Source organism: Oncorhynchus mykiss, chromosome 25, assembly GCF_013265735.2.
Source record: "Oncorhynchus mykiss isolate Arlee chromosome 25, USDA_OmykA_1.1, whole genome shotgun sequence".
Classification (NCBI taxonomy): Eukaryota; Metazoa; Chordata; class Actinopteri; order Salmoniformes; family Salmonidae; genus Oncorhynchus; species Oncorhynchus mykiss.
Genome location: NC_048589.1, coordinates 44240575 through 44252754, shown reverse-complemented (window position 1 = coordinate 44252754; position 12180 = coordinate 44240575). Strand labels below are relative to the sequence as shown.

Sequence of the window (12180 nt, the reverse complement as noted above, 5' to 3'; positions counted from 1 at the left end):
TGCTACTCCACCCAGTGTACTGTAGTCTCATTCTACAGGTCTGAGGTACTGCTACTCCACCCAGTGTACTGTAGTCTCATTCTACAGGTCTGAGGTACTGCCACTCCACCCAGTGTACTGTAGTCTCATTCTACAGGTCTGAGGTACTGCTACTCCACCCAGTGTACTGTAGTCTCATTCTACAGGTCTGAGGTACTGCTACTCCACCCAGTGTACTGTAGTCTGGTTCTACAGGTCTGAGGTACTGCTACTCCACCCAGTGTACTGTAGTCTGGTTCTCCAGGTCTGAGGTACTGCTACTCCACCCAGTGTACTGTAGTCTGGTTCTCCAGGTCTGAGGTACTGCTACTCCACCCAGTGTACTGTAGTCTGGTTCTCCGGGTCTGAGGTACTGCTACTCCACCCAGTGTACTGTAGTCTGGTTCTCCAGGTCTGAGGTACTGCTACTCCACCCAGTGTACTGTAGTCTGGTTCTCCAGGTCTGAGGTACTGCTACTCCACCCAGTGTACTGTAGTCTGGTTCTCCAGGTCTGAGGTACTGCTACTCCACCCAGTGTACTGTAGTCTGGTTCTCCAGGTCTGAGGTACTGCTACTCCACCCAGTGTACTGTAGTCTGGTTCTCCAGGTCTGAGGTACTACTACTCCACCCAGTGTACTGTAGTCTGGTTCTCCAGGTCTGAGGTACTGCTACTCCACCCAGTGTACTGTAGTCTGGTTCTCCAGGTCTGAGGTACTGCTACTCCACCCAGTGTACTGTAGTCTGGTTCTCCGGGTCTGAGGTACTGCTACTCCACCCAGTGTACTGTAGTCTGGTTCTCCAGGTCTGAGGTACTGCTACTCCACCCAGTGTACTGTAGTCTGGTTCTACAGGTCTGAGGTACTGCTACTCCACCCAGTGTACTGTAGTCTGGTTCTCCAGGTCTGAGGTACTGCTACTCCACCCAGTGTACTGTAGTCTGGTTCTCCAGGTCTGAGGTACTGCTACTCCACCCAGTGTACTGTAGTCTGGTTCTCCGGGTCTGAGGTACTGCTACTCCACCCAGTGTACTGTAGTCTGGTTCTCCAGGTCTGAGGTACTGCTACTCCACCCAGTGTACTGTAGTCTGGTTCTCCAGGTCTGAGGTACTGCTACTCCACCCAGTGTACTGTAGTCTCATTCTACAGGTCTGAGGTACTGCTACTCCACCCAGTGTACTGTAGTCTCATTCTACAGGTCTGAGGTACTGCCACTCCACCCAGTGTACTGTAGTCTCATTCTACAGGTCTGAGGTACTGCTACTCCACCCAGTGTACTGTAGTCTCATTCTACAGGTCTGAGGTACTGCTACTCCACCCAGTGTACTGTAGTCTGGTTCTACAGGTCTGAGGTACTGCTACTCCACCCAGTGTACTGTAGTCTGGTTCTCCAGGTCTGAGGTACTGCTACTCCACCCAGTGTACTGTAGTCTGGTTCTCCAGGTCTGAGGTACTGCTACTCCACCCAGTGTACTGTAGTCTGGTTCTCCGGGTCTGAGGTACTGCTACTCCACCCAGTGTACTGTAGTCTGGTTCTCCAGGTCTGAGGTACTGCTACTCCACCCAGTGTACTGTAGTCTGGTTCTACGGGTCTGAGGTACTGCTACTCCACCCAGTGTACTGTAGTCTGGTTCTCCAGGTCTGAGGTACTGCTACTCCACCCAGTGTACTGTAGTCTGGTTCTCCAGGTCTGAGGTACTGCTACTCCACCCAGTGTACTGTAGTCTGGTTCTCCAGGTCTGAGGTACTGCTACTCCACCCAGTGTACTGTAGTCTGGTTCTCCAGGTCTGAGGTACTGCTACTCCACCCAGTGTACTGTAGCCTGGTTCTCCGGGTCTGAGGTACTGCTACTCCACCCAGTGTACTGTAGTCTGGTTCTACGGGTCTGAGGTACTGCTACTCCACCCAGTGTACTGTAGTCTGGTTCTCCAGGTCTGAGGTACTGCTACTCCACCCAGTGTACTGTAGTCTGGTTCTACGGGTCTGAGGTACTGCTACTCCACCCAGTGTACTGTAGTCTGGTTCTACAGGTCTGAGGTACTGCTACTCCACCCAGTGTACTGTAGTCTGGTTCTCCAGGTCTGAGGTACTGCTACTCCACCCAGTGTACTGTAGTCTGGTTCTCCGGGTCTGAGGTACTGCTACTCCACCCAGTGTACTGTAGTCTGGTTCTCCAGGTCTGAGGTACTGCTACTCCACCCAGTGTACTGTAGTCTGGTTCTCCAGGTCTGAGGTACTGCTACTCCACCCAGTGTACTGTAGTCTGGTTCTCCAGGTCTGAGGTACTGCTACTCCACCCAGTGTACTGTAGTCTGGTTCTCCAGGTCTGAGGTACTGCTACTCCACCCAGTGTACTGTAGTCTGGTTCTCCAGGTCTGAGGTACTGCTACTCCACCCAGTGTACTGTAGTCTGGTTCTCCAGGTCTGAGGTACTGCTACTCCACCCAGTGTACTGTAGTCTGGTTCTCCAGGTCTGAGGTACTGCTACTCCACCCAGTGTACTGTAGTCTGGTTCTACAGGTCTGAGGTACTGCTACTCCACCCAGTGTACTGTAGTCTGGTTCTACAGGTCTGAGGTACTGCTACTCCACCCAGTGTACTGTAGTCTGGTTCTACAGGTCTGAGGTACTGCTACTCCACCCAGTGTACTGTAGTCTGGTTCTCCAGGTCTGAGGTACTGCTACTCCACCCAGTGTACTGTAGTCTGGTTCTCCAGGTCTGAGGTACTGCTACTCCACCCAGTGTACTGTAGTCTGGTTCTCCAGGTCTGAGGTACTGCTACTCCACCCAGTGTACTGTAGTCTGGTTCTCCAGGTCTGAGGTACTGCTACTCCACCCAGTGTACTGTAGTCTGGTTCTCCAGGTCTGAGGTACTGCTACTCCACCCAGTGTACTGTAGTCTGGTTCTCCAGGTCTGAGGTACTGCTACTCCACCCAGTGTACTGTAGTCTGGTTCTCCGGGTCTGAGGTACTGCTACTCCACCCAGTGTACTGTAGTCTGGTTCTCCAGGTCTGAGGTACTGCTACTCCACCCAGTGTACTGTAGTCTGGTTCTACAGGTCTGAGGTACTGCTACTCCACCCAGTGTACTGTAGTCTGGTTCTCCAGGTCTGAGGTACTGCTACTCCACCCAGTGTACTGTAGTCTGGTTCTCCAGGTCTGAGGTACTGCTACTCCACCCAGTGTACTGTAGTCTGGTTCTCCGGGTCTGAGGTACTGCTACTCCACCCAGTGTACTGTAGTCTGGTTCTCCAGGTCTGAGGTACTGCTACTCCACCCAGTGTACTGTAGTCTGGTTCTCCAGGTCTGAGGTACTGCTACTCCACCCAGTGTACTGTAGTCTCATTCTACAGGTCTGAGGTACTGCTACTCCACCCAGTGTACTGTAGTCTCATTCTACAGGTCTGAGGTACTGCCACTCCACCCAGTGTACTGTAGTCTCATTCTACAGGTCTGAGGTACTGCTACTCCACCCAGTGTACTGTAGTCTCATTCTACAGGTCTGAGGTACTGCTACTCCACCCAGTGTACTGTAGTCTGGTTCTACAGGTCTGAGGTACTGCTACTCCACCCAGTGTACTGTAGTCTGGTTCTACAGGTCTGAGGGTCTGGCTGTACTATCCCGTCTGGCCATCTGTTCAACCCAGCTTAACTCACTGAGCCCGGGGGGACAGGCACAGGGAAGACCTGTCACCCAGACAGATGTGTAGCTCACTGAGCCCAGGGGGGACAGCCACGGTGAAGACCTGTCACCCAGACAGATGTGTAGCTCACTGAGCCCAGGGGGGACAGGCACGGGGGACAGCCACGGTGAAGACCTGTCACCCAGACAGATGTGTAGCTTCACTGAGCCCAGGGGGGACAGGCACGGGGACAGCCACGGGGAAGACCTGTCACCCAGACAGATGTGTAGCTTCACTGAGCCCAGGGGGGACAGGCACGGGGGACAGCCACGGTGAAGACCTGTCACCCAGACAGATGTGTAGCTCACTGAGCCCAGGGGGGACAGGCACGGGGAAGACCTGTCACCCAGACAGATGTGTAGCTTCACTGAGCCCAGGGGGGACAGGCACGGTGGACCGGCACGGGGAAGACCTGTCACCCAGACAGATGTGTAGCTTCACTGAGCCCAGGGGGGACAGGCACGGGGAAGACCTGTCACCCAGACAGATGTGTAGCTTCACTGAGCCCAGGGGGGACAGGCACGGGGAAGACCTGTCACCCAGACAGATGTGTAGCTCACTGAGCCCAGGGGGGACAGGCACGGGGAAGACCTGTCACCCAGACAGATGTGTAGCTCACTGAGCCCAGCGGGGACAGGCACGGTGGACAGCCACGGGAAAGACCTGTCACCCAGACAGATGTGTAACTCACTGAGCCCAGGGGGGACAGGCACGGGGACAGCCACGGGGAAGACCTGTCACCCAGACAGATGTGTAGCTTCACTGAGCCCAGGGGGGACAGGCACGGGGAAGACCTGTCACCCAGACAGATGTGTAGCTCACTGAACCCAGGGGGGACAGGCACGGGGACAACCACGGGGAAGACCTGTCACCCAGACAGATGTGTAGCTTCACTGAGCCCAGGGGGGACAGGCACAGGGGACAGCCACGGGGAAGACCTGTCACCCAGACAGATGTGTAGCTCACTGAGCCCAGGGGGGACAGGCACGGGGAAGACCTGTCACCCAGACAGATGTGTAGCTTCACTGAGCCCAGGGGGGACAGGCACAGGGAAGACCTGTCACCCAGACAGATGTGTAGCTTCACTGAGCCCAGGGGGGACAGGCACGGGGGACAGCCACGGGGAAGACCTGTCACCCAGACAGATGTGTAGCTCACTGAGCCCAGGGGGGACAGGCACGGGGAAGACCTGTCACCCAGACAGATGTGTAGCTTCACTGAGCCCAGGGGGGACAGGCACGGGGAAGACCTGTCACCCAGACAGATGTGTAGCTCACTGAACCCAGGGGGGACAGGCACGGGGACAGCCACGGGGAAGACCTGTCACCCAGACAGATGTGTAGCTTCACTGAGCCCAGGGGGGACAGGCACAGGGGACAGCCACGGGGAAGACCTGTCACCCAGACAGATGTGTAGCTCACTGAGCCCAGGGGGGACAGGCACGGGGAAGACCTGTCACCCAGACAGATGTGTAGCTCACTGAGCCCAGGGGGGACAGCCACGGTGAAGACCTGTCACCCAGACAGATGTGTAGCTCACTGAGCCCAGGGGGGACAGGCACGGGGGACAGCCACGGTGAAGACCTGTCACCCAGACAGATGTGTAGCTCACTGAGCCCAGGGGGGACAGGCACAGGGAAGACCTGTCACCCAGACAGATGTGTAGCTTCACTGAGCCCAGGGGGGACAGGCACGGTGGACAGGCACGGGGAAGACCTGTCACCCAGACAGATGTGTAGCTTCACTGAGCCCAGGGGGGACAGGCACGGGGAAGACCTGTCACCCAGACAGATGTGTAGCTCACTGAGCCCAGGGGGGACAGGCACGGGGGACAGCCACGGTGAAGACCTGTCACCCAGACAGATGTGTAGCTCACTGAGCCCAGGGGGGACAGGCACAGGGAAGACCTGTCACCCAGACAGATGTGTAGCTTCACTGAGCCCAGGGGGGACAGGCACGGTGGACAGGCACGGGGAAGACCTGTCACCCAGACAGATGTGTAGCTTCACTGAGCCCAGGGGGGACAGGCACGGGGAAGACCTGTCACCCAGACAGATGTGTAGCTCACTGAGCCCAGGGGGGACAGGCACGGGGGACAGCCACGGTGAAGACCTGTCACCCAGACAGATGTGTAGCTCACTGAGCCCAGGGGGGACAGGCACAGGGAAGACCTGTCACCCAGACAGATGTGTAGCTTCACTGAGCCCAGGGGGGACAGGCACGGTGGACAGGCACGGGGAAGACCTGTCACCCAGACAGATGTGTAGCTTCACTGAGCCCAGGGGGGACAGGCACGGGGAAGACCTGTCACCCAGACAGATGTGTAGCTTCACTGAGCCCAGGGGGGACAGGCACGGGGAAGACCTGTCACCCAGACAGATGTGTAGCTTCACTGAGCCCAGGGGGGACAGGCACGTGGAAGACCTGTCACCCAGACAGATGTGTAGCTCACTGAGCCCAGGGGGGACAGGCACGGTGGACAGCCACTGTGAAGACCTGTCACCCAGACAGATGTGTAGCTCACTGAGCCCAGGGGGGACAGACACGGGGAAGACCTGTCACCCAGACAGATGTGTAGCTTCACTGAGCCCAGGGGGGACAGGCACGGTGGACAGCCACGGGAAAGACCTGTCACCCAGACAGATGTGTAGCTCACTGAGCCCAGGGGGGACAGGCACGGGGACAGCCACGGGGAAGACCTGTCACCCAGACAGATGTGTAGCTTTACTGAGCCCAGGGGGGACAGGCACGGGGAAGACCTGTCACCCAGACAGATGTGTAGCTTCACTGAGCCCAGGGGGGACAGGCACGGTGGACAGGCACGGGGAAGACCTGTCACCCAGACAGATGTGTAGCTTCACTGAGCCCAGGGGGGACAGGCACGGTGGACAGGCACGGGGAAGACCTGTCACCCAGACAGATGTGTAGCTTCACTGAGCCCAGGGGGGACAGGCACGGGGAAGACCTGTCACCCAGACAGATGTGTAGCTCACTGAGCCCAGGGGGGACAGCCACGGTGAAGACCTGTCACCCAGACAGATGTGTAGCTCACTGAGCCCAGGGGGGACAGGCACGGGGGACAGCCACGGTGAAGACCTGTCACCCAGACAGATGTGTAGCTCACTGAGCCCAGGGGGGACAGGCACAGGGAAGACCTGTCACCCAGACAGATGTGTAGCTTCACTGAGCCCAGGGGGGACAGGCACGGTGGACAGGCACGGGGAAGACCTGTCACCCAGACAGATGTGTAGCTTCACTGAGCCCAGGGGGGACAGGCACGGGGAAGACCTGTCACCCAGACAGATGTGTAGCTTCACTGAGCCCAGGGGGGACAGGCACGGGGAAGACCTGTCACCCAGACAGATGTGTAGCTTCACTGAGCCCAGGGGGGACAGGCACGGGGAAGACCTGTCACCCAGACAGATGTGTAGCTCACTGAGCCCAGGGGGGACAGGCACGGTGGACAGCCACGGTGAAGACCTGTCACCCAGACAGATGTGTAGCTCACTGAGCCCAGGGGGGACAGACACGGGGAAGACCTGTCACCCAGACAGATGTGTAGCTTCACTGAGCCCAGGGGGGACAGGCACGGTGGACAGCCACGGGAAAGACCTGTCACCCAGACAGATGTGTAGCTCACTGAGCCCAGGGGGGACAGGCACGGGGACAGCCACGGGGAAGACCTGTCACCCAGACAGATGTGTAGCTTCACTGAGCCCAGGGGGGACAGGCACGGGGAAGACCTGTCACCCAGACAGATGTGTAGCTTCACTGAGCCCAGGGGGGACAGGCACGGGGAAGACCTGTCACCCAGACAGATGTGTAGCTTCACTGAGCCCAGGGGGGACAGGCACGGTGGACAGCCACGGGAAAGACCTGTCACCCAGACAGATGTGTAGCTCACTGAGCCCAGGGGGGACAGGCACGGGGACAGCCACGGGGAAGACCTGTCACCCAGACAGATGTGTAGCTTCACTGAGCCCAGGGGGGACAGGCACGGGGGACAGCCACGGGGAAGACCTGTCACCCAGACAGATGTGTAGCTCACTGAGCCCAGGGGGGACAGGCACGGGGAAGACCTGTCACCCAGACAGATGTGTAGCTTCACTGAGCCCAGGGGGGACAGGCACGGGGAAGACCTGTCACCCAGACAGATGTGTAGCTTCACTGAGCCCAGGGGGGACAGGCACGGGGAAGACCTGTCACCCAGACAGATGTGTAGCTCACTGAACCCAGGGGGGACAGGCACGGGGACAGCCACGGGGAAGACCTGTCACCCAGACAGATGTGTAGCTTCACTGAGCCCAGGGGGGACAGGCACGGGGGACAGCCACGGGGAAGACCTGTCACCCAGACAGATGTGTAGCTCACTGAGCCCAGGGGGGACAGGCACGGGGAAGACCTGTTACCCAGACAGATGTGTAGCTTCACTGAGCCCAGGGGGGACAGGCACGGGGACAGCCACGGGGAAGACCTGTCACCCAGACAGATGTGTAGCTTCACTGAGCCCAGGGGGGACAGGCACGGGGGACAGCCACGGGGAAGACCTGTCACCCAGACAGATGTGTAGCTCACTGAGCCCAGGGGGGACAGGCACGGGGAAGACCTGTTACCCAGACAGATGTGTAGCTTCACTGAGCCCAGGGGGGACAGGCACGGGGAAGACCTGTCACCAAGACAGATGTGTAGCGTCACTGAGCCCAGGGGGGACAGGCACGGGGAAGACCTGTCACCCAGACAGATGTGTAGCTTCACTGAGCCCAGGGGGGACAGGCACGGGGGACAGCCACGGGGAAGACCTGTCACCCAGACAGATGTGTAGCTTCACTGAGCCCAGGGGGGACAGGCACGGGGAAGACCTGTCACCCAGACAGACACACGTGTAACCTCGGTACTTCCATCTCTCTCTGTAGTTTCCAGAGGAGTTAAAGGGACCAACCGTGTTGGGACAGAAAGGGTGACTAGGAGAGCTGCCCTGCCTCATTTGGGGTTGTGACTCTGTCTAGGAGAGCTGCCCTGCCTCATTTGGGAGGGTTACTCTGTCTAGGAGAGCAGCCCTGCCTCATTTGGGAGGGTTACTCTGTCTAGGAGAGCAGCCCTGCCTCATTTGGGAGGGTGACTCTGTCTAGGAGAGCAGCCTTGCCTCATTTGGGAGGGTGACTCTGTCTAGGAGAGCAGCCCTGCCTCATTTGGGAGGGTGACTCTGTCTAGGAGAGCTGTCCTGCCTCATTTGGGAGGGTGACTCTGTCTAGGAGAGCAGCCCTGCCTCATTTGGGAGGGTGACTCTGTCTAGGAGAGCTGCCCTGCCTCATTTGGGAGGGTGACTCTGTCTAGGAGCGCTGCCCTGCCTCATTTGGGAGGGTGACTCTGTCTAGGAGAGCAGCCCTGCCTCATTTGGGAGGGTGACTCTGTCTAGGAGAGAAGCCCTGCCTCATTTGGGAGGGTGACTCTGTCTAGGAGCCCTGCCTCATTTGGGAGGGTGACTCTGTCTAGGAGCCCTGCCTCATTTGGGAGGGTGACTCTGTCTAGGAGAGCAGCCCTGCCTCATTTGGGAGTATTGGGACAGAAAGGAAACACACGGATTGATGTTGTTCAAATCAAATATTTCCAGTGTTCTTGCTGCTGTCACACCCAGGTCAGAAACTCCAGTAGATTACCAGGACTGACTGGCGGACGACTCTGTCTCATTTGGGAGGGTGACTCTGTCTAGGAGCGCTGCCCTGCCTCATTTGGGAGGCAGACTGCGAACCTTTGTTCTGAGAAATGAAGGCTATTCCATGTGAGAAATTGCCAAGAAACTCCCTTCGCAGAACAGCACAAACTGTCTCTAACCAGAATAGAACGAGGAGTGGGAGGCTCCGGTGCACAACTGAGCAAGAGGTACTTTATTGTCTAGTTTGAGAAACAGACGCCTCACAAGTCCTCAACTGGCAGCTTCATTAAATAGTACCTGCAAAACACCAGTCTCAACGTCCACAGTGAAGAGGCGACTCTGGGATGCTGGAGCTCTCCACCCGCTCCACTACAGCCCTGTCGATGTGAATGGTGGCGTGCCCTGCCCTCCGTTTCCTGTAGTCCACGATCATCTCCTTTTAACCTGCTGACGTTGATGAGGAGGTTCTCCTGGCACCACACTGCCAGGTCTCTGACCTCCTCCCTATAGACTGTCTCATCGTTGTCGGTGATCAGGCTTATCTCCAACAACATGTAATGATGGCGTTGGAGTCGTGCACGGCCAATCAGTCGTTGGTGAACAGGGAGTACAGGAGGGGCCTAAGCACGTACCCCTGAGGAGCCCCCATGTTAAGGGTCAGCATGGCGGATGTGGTGTTGCCTACCTTCACCACCTGGGGGCCGCCCGTCAGGAAGTCTAGGATCCATGGACAGAGAACACCACCGTGGTTTTTAAGAAGGCTCAGCAAAGGCTATTCTTCTTAAGGTAGCTCCGATCCGTCGACAGTCTGCTAAGAAATGCTCCGTGTTTTTTTTTAATAGTGTTGTGGCTTAGTGTCCTGTTTTACATTGCAATCTGCTAGGGGGGGGGGGGGGGGGGGGTGTAACATCACGATGAAGGATGAAGCAAAATTATCAAGAACGCTGGATCTACCATCGGCACCAAGCAGGACGAACTAGAGCCCGTGCTGGATAATTGGTCCTCAAAGAGATTAGAATTATGGTGGCAAACACTAGCCAGCCCCTCCACAGTACCTGGAGCATCACAGTGATATAACCACCACTAGTCACAGTGATATAACCACCACTAGTCACCTCCTCCACAGTACCTGGAGCATCACCGTGATATAACCACCACTAGTCACAGTGATTATAACCAACACTAGTCACCTCCTCCACAGTACCTGCCTGGAGCATCGCGGTGCGATGACAGATTTATTTTACACAGGGCCAAAACGGAACATTTGCGCCGATCCTTCTTACCATGAGGCTTTTTAACACAAACACTTAGACACATCAATGTATATACAAAAAAACTGTGTACATGTTTTTTTTTTATGGTCTATTTACTGATATTGATTGTTGCAGTCACATTTCCCCTCCAGGGGATTCATGCGATACTATCTAATCTATCTGTATATGATCCATGACCAGCCTTTCAAAGCACTTCATGGCTACAGAGGTGAGTGCTACGGGGCCATAGTCACTTAGACAGGTTACCTTGGTGTTCTTGGGCACGGGGACTATGGTGGTCTGTTTGTTGGTATTACAGACTCGGACAGGGAGAGGTTGAAACATGACAGTGAAGACGCTTGCCAGCTGTCAGCACATGCTCTGAGTACGCGTGGGTCCTGGTAATCTGTCTTGTGAATATTAACCTGTTAAAAGGTCTTACCCACATCGGCTACGGAGAGCGTGATCACACAGTCGTCCGGGAACAGCTGGTGCTCTCATGCGTGGTTCAGTGTTGCTTGCCTCGAAGCGAGTATAGAAGGCATTTAGCTCGTCTGGTAGGCTCGCGTCACTGTTCAGCTCGCGACTGGGTTCCCCTTTGTAATCCATGATAGTTTTCAAGCCCTGCCACATCTGACGAGCATCAGGTTGCAGTGGGATTTCTTATAAGTGTCAGACTTATTGTCCCGCTCAGTGTAGATGTTGCCTGTAATCCATGGCTTCTGGTTGGGATATGTACGGTCACTGTGGGGATGACTCGAGGCACTTATTAATGAAGCCAGTGACTGTGGTAAACTCCTCAACGCCAATATGAATCCCAGATGAATCACCTTCCAATATGATTCACCTTACAATTTTAATCACCTTACTCCCCTCAAACTGGATCCCTCTTCATCCATCTATCGCTTCACTCACTCACTCATTCCTAATCAAGCTTCACTCCTCCAACCCCTCCTTTCCCCCCATAAACAAAGGCATACACACCTGTCTTCCACCCACACACACACACACCTATACCCTCACCTGGACATTCTAAATGTAGCCATCGGTCATCGGTAACATTGTGCGTCCTTGTCCCCCCCCCCTCCCCCCACCCACCTTCTCCTGTACCAATCCCACAACAGGACAGGAAATTCTTCAAGGGCTTCTTTACTAAAGTAAGTTGTGCTTTTGTGTGTGAAGGCCAAGTGCCTGTCTCTTTCCTTGCCCTTAATATAACCCCCTCACTCTCTGATTATGGCTGACTGTACTACTGGGCCAGGCCACCAGGAACTGTCTGGGACCTCACCAACAAACTACCTGGAGACGTGTGAGTGTGAGTGTGAGTGTGTGTGTGCCTCACCAGCTCTTCTTCCATCAGAGAAGGATCAAGACGAGACCTGTGTGAATAACTTAGCCTGTCCTGTGTGTATTGTCTCTGTCTCGGTGTGTTATTTAACTTAAGGAACTGGTTGGCCACTGTTTCAGTTGATTTGTTGTAGTCAACTTTCTTCCTCATTCCAGTCTGGGTACTCACACCTACTCATGACTTCCTCTCTTCCTCATTCCAGTCTGGGTACTCACAACACAACACCT

The 12180-nt window shown here is 55.9% G+C and overlaps 2 protein-coding genes across 5 annotated transcripts in view; one reads left to right on the top strand and one right to left on the bottom strand.

Annotated features, from left to right (window-relative positions):
• The window catches only part of numb (NUMB endocytic adaptor protein), a 109590-nt gene that overhangs the window by 62711 nt on the left and 34699 nt on the right, over positions 1-12180 (top strand). For 2 of the 4 annotated variants that reach the window (XM_036963112.1, XM_036963111.1), the window contains one exon: positions 11730-11762. The exons of the other annotated variants lie outside the window; for them this stretch is intronic. In XM_036963112.1, the coding sequence (XP_036819007.1) occupies positions 11730-11762 (33 nt within the window). The remainder of the gene's footprint in view (positions 1-11729; positions 11763-12180) is intronic. 4 annotated transcript variants of the gene reach the window in all.
• LOC110505940 (probable N-acetyltransferase camello) overlaps positions 1-12180 on the bottom strand; it is a 669337-nt gene that overhangs the window by 649711 nt on the left and 7446 nt on the right. The window lies entirely within an intron of this gene.